Source organism: Amblyraja radiata, chromosome 11, assembly GCF_010909765.2.
Source record: "Amblyraja radiata isolate CabotCenter1 chromosome 11, sAmbRad1.1.pri, whole genome shotgun sequence".
In the NCBI taxonomy this organism is placed as follows: Eukaryota; Metazoa; Chordata; class Chondrichthyes; order Rajiformes; family Rajidae; genus Amblyraja; species Amblyraja radiata.
The window spans coordinates 25025242-25040603 of NC_045966.1; the positions used below are offsets into that span (position 1 = coordinate 25025242).

The 15362-nt window shown below is 40.9% G+C and overlaps 1 protein-coding gene across 1 annotated transcript; it reads right to left on the minus strand.

Moving 5' to 3' along the window:
• Window positions 1–268: 268 nt before the first annotated feature.
• LOC116978436 (trypsin inhibitor ClTI-1-like) lies at window positions 269–7724 on the minus strand. Its single transcript, XM_033029561.1, has 4 exons — window positions 7581–7724; window positions 4860–4900; window positions 4654–4763; window positions 269–404 (listed from the first exon to the last, which is right to left on the minus strand). Exons 1-4 carry the CDS (start codon window positions 7633–7635, stop codon window positions 359–361), a joined length of 252 nt encoding a protein of 83 aa, XP_032885452.1. The 5' UTR covers window positions 7636–7724; the 3' UTR covers window positions 269–358.
• Window positions 7725–15362: the final 7638 nt, after the last annotated feature.

The following is a 15362-nucleotide window of genomic DNA, read 5'->3' on the forward strand; positions in this document are numbered from 1 at the left end:
CATTCCATCCTGCAGCCTGCCACTGTCCAACAGGTAACTTTGAAATTCAGATTAGAGAGGTATAATAGGTGTAGGATAAACTGGATTTTTCATCAACAGTATGTTTTAGAAAAGCCTTGTTTTGGAATGAATAAACCAAACAATTTTGGGGATGTGAATGTTATCAAAGAAATGGCCTTGTATAAAAATGGTCAACTTTCAATATGCTTAAATGAACCAGATTATTTCATTGACTATGAAGAGAAAGGAAATAAAACAATGCATCGTAAATAGTTCATTCTATTTATTTTATCAACAAGTCAGGCAGACATTGCTTTTGCAAAATGCTCTTTAATGTCTGGTGTTCAAATGGGTAACATCAGCACTCATCTCGTTTTGTAATACGAATGTTTGTCTTTCTCTGCCTTAAAAAAAAAGAATATTTACTGTATGATAGTGATTGTGGTCTTTATTTTTCATGATTGGCAAATTAGATTGACAATAGAGTTAAAAGTCATTTTAACAAGTGAGACGTAGATTATTTTTAAAAAGGTATGTAAGCACAGTTTAGATTTAAAATGGCAGAGCTTCAAGATGAACATCTGAAGAAATGTTGACATATTATCACAAATAAAGCAATCATAAAATGTTTATTCACTACAACATCCTTGGAATATTTTAATACAACTGCTTTTCCTGCGCAAATCCAGAAACACAATTATTTATTCAGCATTTAACAGGGTTATTATTTTAATGAAACAATTTTAATGGCAGCTAATTTTAGAGTCACATTTAGAGTCTCTTACCCATAGTAAGGGAATCAAAAACCAGAGGACACACTGTAGGTTTAAGGTGAAGGGGAAATATTTAATAGATATCTGAGGGGTAACCTTTTCACCCTGAGGGTGGTGGGTGTATGGAACGAGCTGCCAGAAGTTGAGGCAGAGATTATTGCAACGTTTAAGAAACAATTAGACGTACATGGATAGGACAGGTTTAGAGGAATATAGGCCAAATGCAGGCAGGTGGGACTAGTGTAGATGAGGCAAGTTGGTCCGAAGGGCCTGTTTCCATGCTGTATGACTCTACGACACCAACAATTTAATTGATCCATTTCAATCTATGATTTAAGATCCATGCATTCCAATAGTACATATTATTCAGCATTGACAAACAATGCCAAATAAGTTTTAGTCTATTCCCGTAGAATTAATGGCCATTAAGTCTCTCAGACCTTCTGCCACTCCAGTGTTATAACAATGTTTGTGTGTGTGTATGGTATTACAATTGTACTTCCAGTGCACAAATTATAATGAGGCATTTCTATTGTAATAGTGTGTGGCTGACTTCCATTTGTGTGTTTTAGCTCGGTATCCTATGTTAAATTTCCCTGTCAACAATCACAATGGCTCTGTCTTAAAAAATCATACCTTGGATTTTGTGAGATGTTCCAGGTCCATATGGGACCACTGGCATTTTCTTTGGTGACTAGCAGGGACCTTAGAATTTCTACATGTCTGTATGATTGTAGAAGTTCTGGTTTTCCTGAGATAGCCACAATAGACTAGTAGGAGTCCAGCAGTTAGTTCCAACTTCCTATAGTTCTCAAGCAATTGCTCTGAAATAAAAGCAATGCATGGTAACTAGTCTATTCTATTTATTTTACCAACACGTTAGACTTTTAATGCCTGGTGTTGAAGTGGGTAAATCAGCACTCTCTTTGTTTGAAAATACGAATGTTAGTCTTCCTTTGCCTGAAAAAAAAATTATTGCAAGATAGTGATTGTGCTCTTTATTTTTCAAGATTGGAAAATTATATTGACAACAGAGTTAAAAGTCACAAGTGAGACGTGGATTGTTTTGCAAGGTGTGTAAATACAGTTTACTGCACTCTAAGGGGAGTCCAGCAGTTGGGTTTTAACTTCCTCCGGTTCCCTGGCAATTGTTCGGATGAATTTTCCCCTGAATCCTGATGCTTCTTCAGCTCTTTTAATTTCAGTGAAGAGGAAGAGCAAGTTCAGTTAAACTGAGGTAAGTTTCATATCATCTTAACTGCATAAGATTTTTCTCGTGTTTTTAAATATCGTCTCAATAAAATGACTATTTAAAGCTTTAATCGTTTTTTTAATTTTTGTGAATATTTTTTGAAAGGCTTGACAACTGGTTAAGCCGGGAGATATGGTTTAATAGTTGTCAAAGCATTTCTATGTGTAGGACTTCTTCCAGACTTTCCACATGATTTCATTTAAAACGAGAAGAGCCTCACAAAGCTTTACTTAGGAAAACCAGAACATCTACAATCACATAGACATGTAGAGGTTCTGAGGTCCCTGTTAGTCACCAAAGAAAATAGTGGTATATAATGGACCTCCTGGAACATCTCACAAAAAACCAAGGTATGACTTTTTAAGACGGAGCCATTCAGATTGTTGATAGGGAAATTTAACATTGGATATTACAATAGATTTTATAAATACATTAGGAGGAAAAGGGTAACTGGAGAGAGAGAGTGGGACCTCTCAGGAAATAAAAGCGGTCACCTCTATGTGGAGCCACAGATGATGGGTAAGGTCCTCAATGAGTATTTCTCCTCTGTAGTTACCGAGGAGAAAGACAGTAGGATGGAGGAAATTGGAGCAGTCACTGGAAGTGTCATGAGAGCAGTCAGGGTAACCGTCGTGGAAGTACTGAAGGTACTGTCATGTATGAAGGTAGACAAATCTCCGGGGCCTGATCAGATATATCTGAGGACATTGCGGGAAACTAGAGAGGAAATTGCAGGAACCCTATTTGAAATATATGGTCATCCTTAAATACAGGAGAGATGCCAGAGGATTGGAGGGTGACAAATGTTGTGCCTCTTTTCAAGAAGGGTTGCAGGTGGATGTTTGTGTTGTGGTGGATGTTTGTGTTAAATTTTTATTGTGTATTGTGTGGTCTTTATCATTGTACCGCTGCTGACAAATTCATTTCACTTGCACTTTATGTGCAATGTGACGAATAAAACCGTATTGTATTGTAGGGAAAATGATGGGAACAATAGGCCGGTGAGCTTAACATCTGTAGTTGGTAAGTTACTGGAGAATATTCTGAGGGATAGGATATACAGGCATTTGGATGGGCAAGGGCTGATTAGGGACAGTCAGCATGGTTTTGTATGTGGGAGGTCGTGTCTCACAAATCTGATTGATTTTTTTTAAATCGTGAGCAAAAAGGTGGATGAAGGCATAGCTGTAGATGTAGTGTATATGGACATTAGTAAGGTGTTCGACAAGGTGCCTCTGGCTGCTCTGGGTTAGATCTCATAGGATCCAAAGAGAGCTAGCTGAATGGATAGCAAATTAGCTTCATGGAAGGAAGCAGAGGGTTGCTTCTCAGAATGGAAGCCTGTGACCAGGGTGTGCCACAGGGTTCGGTGCTGGGCCCTTAACTCTTTGTCATCTACATCAATGATTTGGATGAGAACATACCGGGCAAGATTAGCAAGTTTGTTGATGATACAAAAGTTAGTGGTTTTGCAGATAGTGAAGATGGTTGTGAACGATTGCAGCAGGATCTGGATCGATTGGCCAGGTGGGCAGAGGAATGAGTGATGGAATTTAACACAGAGAAGTGTGAGGTGTTGCATTTTAGGACGTCGAACAAGGGCAGGACCTATACAGTAAATGGTAGGCCTCTGGGTAGTGTTGTAGAGCAGAGGGATCTAGGAGTACAAGTGCATGGTTCCATGAAGGTCGAGTCGCAGGTAGATAAGGTGATCAAAAAGGCTTTTGGCACTTTGGCCTTCATCAGTCAGAGTATTGTATAGAAGTTGGGAGATCATGTTGCAGTTGTATAAGATGTTGGTGAGACCGCATTTAGAATATTTTCAGTTCTGGGCACCATGTTGTAGGAAAGATATTGTCAAGCTTGAAAGGGTTCAGAAAATATTTATGAGGGTTTTGCCAGGACTAGACGGTGTGAGCTAGTCCTGGAGAGAGGTTGAGTACGCTGGGTCTCAATTCCATGGAGCGTAGGAGGATGAGGGGAGATCTTATAGAGGTATATAAAATCATGAGAGGAATAGATTGGGTAGATGCAAAGAGTCTTTTACCCAGAATAGGGGAATTGAGGACCAGAGGACACAGGTTCAAGGTAATTAATCTTGCCCTATATTTAATAGGAATCTGTAGAGGTAACCTTTTCACACATGTATGGAACAAGCTGCCAAAGGAGGTAGTTGAGGCTGGGACTATCCCATCATAAGAAACAGTTGGACAGGTACAATGGATAGGACAGGTTTGGAGGGTTGTGGACCAAGCGCAGGCATGTGGGACTAGGGCAGCTGGGACAATGTTGGCCAGTGTGGGCGAGTTGGGCCGAAGGGCCTCTTTCCACTATATTAATCTAAATGCCTCATTATAATTAGTTCTTAATAAAAATGCTTAATCATATAAAGATTAACAGTTTGGTTTTATAACTTTTTGATGTTATTATTTTGCTTTAGAATAGTAAATGGTTGCTGCACAGTATTCCTATTTTTGGATCTTTATTGTTGGCATGACCAATTTATATAATATTCCTTTCTATATAAGATCTTACCACTACATTTGCAAAAATATTTTGATATGAGTTCAGGCGACGAATGTTGACTACTTCTTTACCTAATCTGAAATAAATATTTAATTCACTTACTTGATCTCAACGCACATCAAACACTCATTTGAGTATGTGATACCATTTGTGCCACAGACTGGTGCATAATGCCTTGAACATGCTGGCAAACTGTACTGATCACAAGCTGGCTACAAGGAATTAAAAATATCACAACTCAATAATAAGAAGCAAATCATAGGAAAATCCCTTTAACTGACAAACAGCAAATCAAATTACGATCTTACTTGTTCAGTTTCTTCAAAAATTATAGTAGCTTTGGATATGCCTGAAAAATATAACAATTACACATATAATTGAAGGACTAACAACATTGATTTTGTGGGAAAAGTGCTAAATGCAATAAATACCTTTCCAACACATTAAAAGATTTTGGAAATATAAGATGATAAAAATCATCAAATATCATATCCAAATAGGGATATTCCATGGTTTGGAAACATTCTATTTGTGAGCATTGCCCTGAGTCACAACAACAGCTTAATTAATTTTAAAAAATTAATCAATTAAGAAATAAATAAACAATGTTAAACATTAAAAATGAAAACACAATAATTGAAGGTTTGTTTGATATCTTTAAAGATTTCACTGTTTCATTTTCAATAAATCCATCCTGTGGACCAGGAGATATTGGAACTGTCAGTGAACCAAATTCTGAAATCAGCATAACTAATTATGATGTTAAAAAAAAAATTCAGAACCTTTTCCGATAATCTGAGAATTATATTCTTAACGTTGTCTCATTCTGTCATTGTACGTTCATGTTGATTTTGTACCACTTCAGTTTGTACTACAATCTTTGCACCAATTTGCTGTTCTTCCATTTGTGATTGTATGTATTGTGCAATTACTGTATTTATCGTTGACTTCATGAACTTCATGCAAACCGGGAATTTTATTGCACCTTGGTGAAACCAAATCTGAATTTTATTTCATCAATGATTATTTTCATCCACTACAAATGGTTTCTTGCTGAGGGACGAAGCGGGTGAGATTCATGAACAGGCTAATAGATATGTATTATCTAGGAAATATATTTATCATTAGATGATAAGATCATTAGTGATAGAAGCAGAATTCGGCCATTCGGCCCATCTACTCTGCCATTCAATCATGGCTGATTTATCTCACCCCATTCTCCTGCTTTCTCCCCATAACCTCGGACACCTCTTAGTTACTGCCTCAGCTCAACGATAATTTTCAAATAAAAGCTGGGACCGTGAAAGTAGTCTATGTTACCTGATATCAGCTCACGTTAGAGATCCAGCCATTCTTACATGAATTTTGGATCAAAGTTGAAAAATGCCTAATCACATCAAGTTTGAAAAATATTGACGATAGAGCAATGTCTGTGCCAATCATGATGCCAAGACCAGCACATATCTACCTGTACATAACTCTAATACCTCCATTCCCTGCATTTCAAAATGTTTTAAATGCCAATAATCTATATGCTCCAACCACCACCTCTGGAACAGCATTTGAGGCACTCACCATGACCCTGGAAAGGCATTTGAGGCACTCACCATGACCTATGAAATATGTCTTCTGTACTATTCTCTCTATTTGTGTTGCCACTTTCAGGGAGTAATGGCCCTGTCTCACGGTGCGAGTCCACCCACGAGTGATCCCGAGTTTAAAACAAATCAAACTCGTGGTAATCACGTAGAATTAACGTAGCGGGAACGTCGGAACTCGTAACGCTAATGGCAGGTAATCGGGAAACTTGTAAACTCGTGAAAATCTTTCAACATGATGAAAGATTTCCACGAGTCAAATTTACTCTTTAAGTAAAAATGTTAAACTTTTAAACTCATTAATAATGTCATACACAAGAAAGGGCAGATGCTGGTTGACAAAAAGTGAACACAGTGCTGGAGTAACACAAAGACGCAGCCAAATTTTGGAAACGTCATCCCGTCACCCATTCCTTCTCTCCGCCTGTCCCGCTGAGTAAAAGAGTGCCCACAGTAGACTCACGAGTCACTACGGTAAACTCACAGGCTACTACGTTCTTACAACGAGTTTACATTAAGAGTAAATTTGACTCGTGATTTTCATGCGTTAACAAGTTTCCCGAGTACCTGCTGTTAGCGTTATGAGTTCCGACGTTGCCGCTGCGTTAATTCTACATGATTACCACGAGTTTGATTAGTTTTAAACTCGGAATCACTCGTGGGTGGACTCGCACCATGAGACAGGGGTTTTATGGATTTGGACCCTAAGATCTCTCTTTTCATCAATCTGTAATAGTTGCCATTAATTGCATTTGATCTTCCAAAGTGCAACACCTTACATTTGCTACATCTGTCATTTCTAGGTCCATTTCCGTAGCTGATCCTTATCCCACTGTATACCCTGATAGGTTTCTTCACAGTCAGTGACTCCAACAATCTCGGTCTCATACGCAAACTTACTAACTGTCTATGTTTATCTCCAAGCCATTTATATATATCAATGACTTGGTGGTGAATCGATGGAATTCTTTGCCACAGTCGGCCGTGGAGGCAAAGTCAGTGGATACATTTAAGGCAGAGATAGATAGATTCTTGATCAGAGGTTATGGGGAGAAGGCAGGAGAATTAGGTTCGGAGGGATAGATAGATCAGCCATGATTGAATGGCGGAGTAGACGATGGGCCGAATGGCCTAATTCTACTCCTATCTCTTATGATTTTATGATCACAAACAGCAGTGGTCTAAGCACAGCGCCCCACAGAATTCTACTGGCCACAGACCTACATTCTGAATATTGTCACCACAACCCTGTCCTTCTATTAAATTACTATTAAAACAAAGTACATGCTATATCACCAGAATAAGCGCTCAGCCAAAAAAACGAAGCTCAAAGCAAAGTAGTCTAAAACAATTACTTCAAAAACTTATCGCTCATTTTGAATTTTGTGGAGAAATTACCAATTTCTGAGAGATTGAGAAAATTGTACTCACCAATGAAAATCAAAACCACAAGTGTTGCCATGAAAAGGTATTTTGTTCTCTTCATGTTGAATTTTTTTTTGCGTTGCCTTGAACCAAATGGATTTAGCAGTATTTATATCTTTGCATGATCCTGGTAATCATGATTGTGACATCACTAGGTACATGATCATTCATTGCATAATCAGTCACAATTTTCTGATGTGACAAATCACTTTCAATGTTTTTTCAACATGTTAAACTTTAAAATGAATTTGTTTATGTGACGGGCATTAGATACATAATTTAAAATTCATTTCACTTAATAAGGAATATTTTTTAGCAAATGTTGATTTCCATTAAAACTATTAAAATGCTGGGCAAAGATGTTCAATGCCAACTAATTATTTACTTAAGCAGCTTATGGTGAATATATCGATTTAATAGAAGTGAAACCATTCCTTTATTCTCTTAATATTTAACAGGAATTGAAAAAAATACCACGATGTCTTTAGACTCAAAATGCTGGAGTAACTCAGCGGGACAGGCAGCATCTCTGGAAGGAAGGAATGGGTGACGTTTCGGATCGAGACCCGTCTTCAGACTCATTAAGCACATGCTAGCCACCACCTTATCTAACTTTAGCTTTAATTTTTTTAATATGCATTTACTGGACTATATTGTCACTGGTAAGATGAGCCTGACCTGAGGGAAAATGTTGCCTGACCTGAGGTCCTCCCACACTTTGTTTTTTTGCTCAAGATTCCAGCATCTGCAGTTTCTTGCATCTCTAAGATCAACATTTATTGATTATCTCTACTTGTTTTGAAGTTCAATTAATTGCTCAATCACTCAAATATCTTTGAAAGGTCTCTGTACAGCTTTGTGCAAGGACACCGCAACATGCTTCAATTAAACAAAATTGTCCCTTTCTGCGCATTCTTTGATTTCAGAGTGGTGTTGGAGAGGGAGGAATTTTCATTTTGTTAATTGGCTTCTGGAAAGAGCCTGTGCACTTGCAATAATTGAGTGGATGTGATTGATTGCTATATAAAAGTGGTCAAACGTAATAAAAATAATCACATGCTCAATCCCTTCATTTAAGAACTGAGCATTCTGCCAAAGAATGCAGCAATTAATGATTCCTCCACCAAAATAGCAAGGAGGTTATTGTCAAAGCCAATGATAAATGGTGTAAAGTTTAATCGTGCCTTTTTAAACAGGTGTTCCTAATTTTTACAATTCCCATGAACATATCGAAAGGAAAAGAGCATTTTTCTTCACTTCTCTTCCAAATTACTGTGCAGGCATTTAATTTATAATCTTTTGATTTAGTCAGTTTTTATGGGGCTGGACAATGCAATAATGCTAGCATTTTCATGTTGATACATAGTAGCTCCTGATGCAACTGACCGTGGAAAGGGGAACATCTGTTAAATAAGTGGGTCCCAAACGAATTCCTAAATATATACTGAAACCTGAGGTGCAAGATTATCATCGAAATATAAATGCAGATCATTAAGTTTAATAGACTTGTAAACAGAGTGTCATGTACAAAACTAGAAGCATTTTCAACCTGAAGCAGGTGTTGCCCACAATCACTCTCGGCTAGCAGAATAACTGAGGTCTCTTTGACTGCTCTGATGTATGTTTAATGATAATACAGTAGAGCTGATTCAATGAGCCATGTTAGCTGTACTTGTGATTGGGCGTTCTGCAGAAAATGGCCAAGAACATCCTTTCACAGATTATCTTATCTGACTCCCATGTCAGAGGTTATCTATGAGCTAGTGGTCAGATACCATTTCCACCAGGTATTGGAGTACAGTCTACAGAATTGATCTCCTTATTTAAGAAAGAAGTTAACGTATTGAAAGCAATTCAGAAAAAGTTACTGGCTTAATACCTGGAATTGGGGAGGGGGGGGGGAATAGATTGGGATTGTTTTATGTTTACGGTCCAGGCTTGAATTCACAGGAGTTTAGAAAAATCAGAAGACTTGATTAAAACATAGTATCTTAATGGCTTAATGGGTTTTGATGGGGTGGATGTGGATTGTTTGTGAAATGATCTAGCACCGTTTAAAAATTTGATAAACAGGGTTATCAGAGAGCAATTGAAAAGGTTTCAAATAGATTGAAATGCACAACCCTCTTCTATATACAGCTTGCCAAGAACAAAAATCAATAATCTCAGAAGTTAAAACCTTCTGGCTGTTCCCAGATGGTCCCAGTGCAAGGGTCTGGCGCAGTGTAAACTTCAATGGTATGAATCATGTCTGTCCATGAGTTCAGGAAAAATTCAAGGTGATTTTTTGTTTAATTCATCAACTTTCTTTCAACATGTCAAAATACATTAGGTTATTTATATCATTCTACTAAACCTGTGAAACCAACCTCTTGCCATCAGTTTCACTTTTCCACCTGCCCAACCCAACCAGAGCAATTACTGGCTGCCCCTTGAAGGCAATATCTCCAAGTTTGCGGATGACACTAAGCTGAGGAGCAGGGTTAGCTGTGAGGAGGATGCTAGGAGACTGCAAGGTGACTTGGATAGGCTGGGTGAGTGGGCAAATGTTTGGCTGATGCAGTATAATGTGGATAAATGTGAGGTTATCCATTTTGGTGGCAAAAACAGGAAAGCAGACTATTATCTAAATGGTGGCCGACTAGGAAAAGGGGAGATGCAGCGAGACCTGGGTGTCATGGTACACCAGTCATTGAAAGTAGGCATGCAGGTGCAGCAGGCAGTGAAGAAAGCGAATGGTATGTTAGCTTTCATAGCAAAAGGATTTGAGTATAGGAGCAGGGAGGTTTTACTGCAGTTGTACAGGGTCTTGGTGAGACCACACCTGGAGTATTGCGTACAGTTTTGGTCTCCAAATCTGAGGAAGGACATTATTGCCATAGAGGGAGTGCAGAGAAGGTTCACCAGACTGATTCCTGGGATGTCAGGACTGTCTTATGAAGAAAGACTGGATAGACTTAGAAACATAGAAACATAGAAATTAGGTGCAGGAGTAGGCCATTCGGCCCTTCGAGCCTGCACCGCCATTCAATATGATCATGGCTGATCATCCAACTCAGTATCCCGTACCTGCCTTCTCTCCATACCCTCTGATCCCCTTAGCCACAAGGGCCACATCTAACTCCCTCTTAAATATAGCCAATGAACTGGCCTCGACTACCTCTGTGGCAGAGAGTTCCAGAGATTCACCACTCTCTGTGTGAAAAAAGTTCTTCTCATCTCGGTTTTAAAGGATTTCCCCCTTATCCTTAAGCTGTGACCCCTTGTCCTGGACTTCCCCAACATCGGGAGCAATCTTCCTGCATCTAGCCTGTCCAACCCCTTAAGAATTTTGTAAGTTTCTATAAGATCCCCTCTCAATCTCCTAAATTCTAGAGAGTATAAACCAAGTCTATCCAGTCTTTCTTCCTAAGACAGTCCTGACATCCCAGGAATCAGTCTGGTGAACCTTCTCTGCACTCCCTCTATGGCAATAATGTCCTTCCTCAGATTTGGAGACCAAAACTGTACGCAATACTCCAGGTGTGGTCTCACCAAGACCCTGTACAACTGCAGTAGAACCTCCCTGCTCCTATACTCAAATCCTTTTGCTATGAAAACTAACATACCATTCGCTTTCTTCACTGCCTGCTGCACCTGCATGCCCACTTTCTGTTTATACTCTCTAGAATTTAGGAGATTGAGAGGGGATCTTATAGAAACTTACAAAATTCTTAAGGGGTTGGACAGGCTAGATGCAGGAAGATTGCTCACGATGTTGGGGAAGTCCAGGACAAGGGGTCACAGCTTAAGGATAAGGGGGAAATCCTTTAAAACCGAGATGAGAAGAACTTTTTTCACACAGAGAGTGGTGAATCTCTGGAACTCTCTGCCACAGAGGGTAGTCGAGGCCAGTTCATTGGCTATATTTAAGAGGGAGTTAGATGTGGCCCTTGTGGCTAAGGGGATCAGAGGGTATGGAGAGAAGGCAGGTACGGGATACTGAGTTGGATGATCAGCCATGATCATATTGAATGGCGGTGCAGGCTCGAAGGGCCAAATGGCCTACTCCTGCACCTAATTTCTATGTTTCTATGTTTCTATTCTCAGACACATCTAAATGCTTCTTTAACTTGCTCTGGATGTGGTTCGATTCTGCTCAGCACTAATATTTGCCAATTCTGCCGAGAGTGCTTTGATCTGAAACATTATTTAAGTTTCTTTCTCCACCTGCTTGAGAAGTTGCTGAGAAATGTTGGCATTGTCTGCTCACATTTTTAACCTAAACTGGGTTGTAGTTACAAACACTTCGATAAGTTGCACATGCGGAGGTGTAGGCCATACTCCCTGAAGGGTTAGACTATACAGATTTATAGAAAGCCCCAACCTGAAGGTCACAACATAGCCTTTGCCATCTTAATTATGGCCTTTGTCCTTCTTGAGGCAGACATGACAAACTACATGGTTTTGCACAGGAATTGAGGGTAAGACACAAAATAACATACCCGAGGGGGATTAAATAGGAGCTGAAGATCAAATGTATGTCTAACATAGCAGCAGTGTGCAAGAGGAAAATGGTTGTAGTTAATAAATAGCTTTAATTCAGATACTGATGACTAAAGAAGCATTCATTTGTCACAGAGACCAATTATTAGCTTTTTCGTTGATGAAGGAATCTTTTCACTCTCCTATTTTTGATGCTTCATTAATGTAAGACAAGGAAGTAAGAATGTCATTGATGGGTTGTGGATGGATCAGATGGTCTAGTAATCCTGGGTCTCTTATTTCATTTTCACTTCCCCTTCGATTTATTTTTATATTCAGCCTGATTCTCAATGAGATTCGCAACCTAACAGTTATCAGAAGCAATCTATTTTTGATTTCTCTTTGTCGATATCTCTTATCATCCAGGGGGCTCAGGAACCTCACAGTGCCAGACACCTGGTTCGATCCTGACCTCGGGTGCTGTCTGTGTGAAGTTTGCACGTTCTCCCTGTGACCCCGTGGTTTTCCTTTGGGTATACCATGCGGTATATCTAAAATAAACTAAACTAATTATTTCTACTTTGGATTATTCCGTCTCATTTCAGTAGCCAACCGAAATCATATGTTGTTATAATCACCATCTTCTAATGATTTCCCCATTAAAACCTGATGCACTTAACTTAACTCATTGCTTGGAACCAGTTCCAACAATGTCTCCTTCCTCATTAGACCAGAAACATACTGTTCCAGAAAACTATCCTGGGCTCAATAGAAATTCTTCACCTCTCTGCTCTTGATGCTATTTCCTTCCAAGTTTCACAGCATACATAGTAATTTAAATTTAATTGCTATATCATTCGCAATTTCACTGATCTCTGTAAAATCCCTAAATTTATCTAACCAAAAGTAAATTGCCTTCTCTATTTTTTTTTCCTCTTCCCATTCATCTTTTCTTACTCTGACTCTGCCTGCTGGTACACTCAATCTTGATATTTATTACACAGGGCTGCCAACTCTCACGCTTTGAACGTGAGAATAACGCATTTCGACAAATTCTCACGCTCTGACGCTGATCACAAATTTCTCAGGCTCAATTGTGAGAAATTCTGTGATCACCGAAAATTTCAAAACATATAAACTGCATGGATGGAAGCAGCGGGCGGGGACAGATGCAGGGAGCCGGGGCTGGCGAGTGTTTGCCGGGCTGGCGAGTCGCTCGCTGCAGCTCGGAGGCGTCGGAAGCGTTGCACCGCTGCCGTGAGAGTCTCTGTGCCGAAGGGACAGAGACTCTCAAAGGGAGGGGGAGAGAGAGAGGGGAAGGAGACAGGTGGAAGAGAGTGAGAGGGGGTGAGAGGAGAGAGAGGGGGTGAGAGGAGAGAGAGGGGGAGAGAATGGAGAGAAAGAGGACGGAGGGAGAGGGAGAGAGAAGGGGAGAGGGAGAGAGAGGGGAGAGAGAAGGGGTGGAGAGGGAGGAGAGAGGGGAGGAGAGAAGGGGAGAGGGAGGGGGAGAGAGGGGGAGAGAGGGGTGTTAAAAGAGAGAGGGGAGAGGGAGAGAGGGGGGAAAGAGAGAAACGGGGAAAGGGAGAGAGAGGGGGGGCAAAGAGAAAGAGGAGATAGAGACAAAGGAGAAAGAGAGAGGGGAGAGAGAGCAAGTGGGAGAGTGAGGTGTGAGGGAGAAATGGGGGAGAGATGGGGGGAGAGAGAGGGGGGAGGGGGGAGAGGAGGAGAGAGGAGAGAGAGCGACGGGAGAAAAAGAGGTGAGAGAGAGGGGAGAGAGTGTGTGGAGAGAGAGCGAGAGGTAGAGATAGAGAGAGGGAGAGAGAGGGGGGTAGAGAGGGAGGGAGAAAGAGAGAGAGAGAGGGAGAGAAAGAGGGAGAGGGGGAAGAGAGGAGATGAAGCAGGGAGAGAGGAGAGAGGGAAGGGGAGAGAGAGAGGGGGGAGAGTGAGGGGGATAGAGAGGCAGGGCTGCCAACTCTCATGCATTGAGCGTGAGAATCATGCATTTCGCAAAATTCTCATGCTGATCACAAATTTCTCACGCTCTGTCGTGAGAAATTCTGTGATCAACGAAAAATTCAAAACTCATATCAACTGCATGGGCCCTGGGTGTAGGAAGCAGAAGCAGCAGCGGGGACAGATGCGGACGGGGAGCGGGGCTGGCGAGTGGTTGCCGGGCTGGAGAGTCGCTCACTGCAGCTCTGGCCATGGAACAGCCTCAGTGCAAGAGTCCGGGGCCGTCGGAAGCGTTGCGCCGCTGCCGTGAGAGTCTCTGTGCCAAATTCGCCCAGGTGACCGGCATGGACCAGGCTGCGGCTCGGTGCATCCTGGATGACAACCAGTGGTTGCTGGAAGTAAGTACCAAGCACTGGGTAGAAATGGTGGAAGATAGTGGACTTCAAATTGGAGTGGTTGGAGAAAGTATCCTGCTTGCCTGCTAGATTTTCACTTACTGTAACTGCAGGAAAAATGTTCCCGATGTTGGGGGAGTTCAGAACCAGGGGTCACAATTTAAGAATAAAGGGTAGGCCAGTTAGGAGTGAGATGAGGCCAAACTTTCTTCACACAAAGAGTTGTGAAACTGTGGATTTCTCTGCCACAGAAGGCAGTGTAGGCCAATTCACTGGATGTTTTCAAGAGAGAGTTACATTTAGTTCTTGGGGCTAATGAAATCAAGGGATGTGGGGAAAAAACACAGGAAAGAGGTACTGATTTTAGATGAATAGCCATGATCATATTGAATGGCAGTGCTGGCTCGAAGGGCCGAATGGCCTATTCCTGCACCTGTTTTCTATGTTTTTATGCTTGAGTATATGGCAATAAAGCTCGATCACTTGATTTTGAAGCATTCATGCATGGTGGAGGTATAATGTAGTCATAGAGTACAGTGTGAAAACAGGCCCTTCGGTGCAACTTGCCCACATCGGCCAACATGTCCCAGCTACGCTACCTGCTTGTGGTCCATACCTCCAAACCTGTCCTATCCATGTATCAGTCTAACTGTTTCTTAAATGTTGGGATGGTCCCTGCCTCAACTATCTCCTCTGGCAGCTTGTTCCATACACCCACCACCCTTTGTGTGGAAAAAGTTACTCCTTAAAAAGTTACTTCTTAAAAATACTTCATACAAAAAACATTGAAATCATACCTACAATGCACTAAAACATGATTTTAATACATAAAATTTCAAAAAGTCCCTACCCTGGGAAGGGGGACACCCCATTTACACACCCTCTCCCCACTTGGTTGCTCCACTCCCTCACTGGGTACCTCCAAGGCCAGTGATCAGTGATCGCTCAGCCTCCCCTCTTTCAAAAACGCTCCGCG

Bases quoted from the DNA above. Each gene is read 5' to 3' on its own strand.
- LOC116978436 (XM_033029561.1), bottom strand. From the start codon at position 7,635: ATGAAGAGAACAAAATACCTTTTCATGGCAACACTTGTGGTTTTGATT. The intron at 4,901-7,580 runs GTGAGTACAATT...TATATTTTTCAG, and splicing joins TGTGGTTTTGATTTTCATTG to GCATATCCAAAGCTACTATA. The intron at 405-4,653 runs GTAAGTGAATTA...TTTTTTTTTAAG, and splicing joins TTGATGTGCGTTGAGATCAA to GCAGAGAAAGACAAACATTC.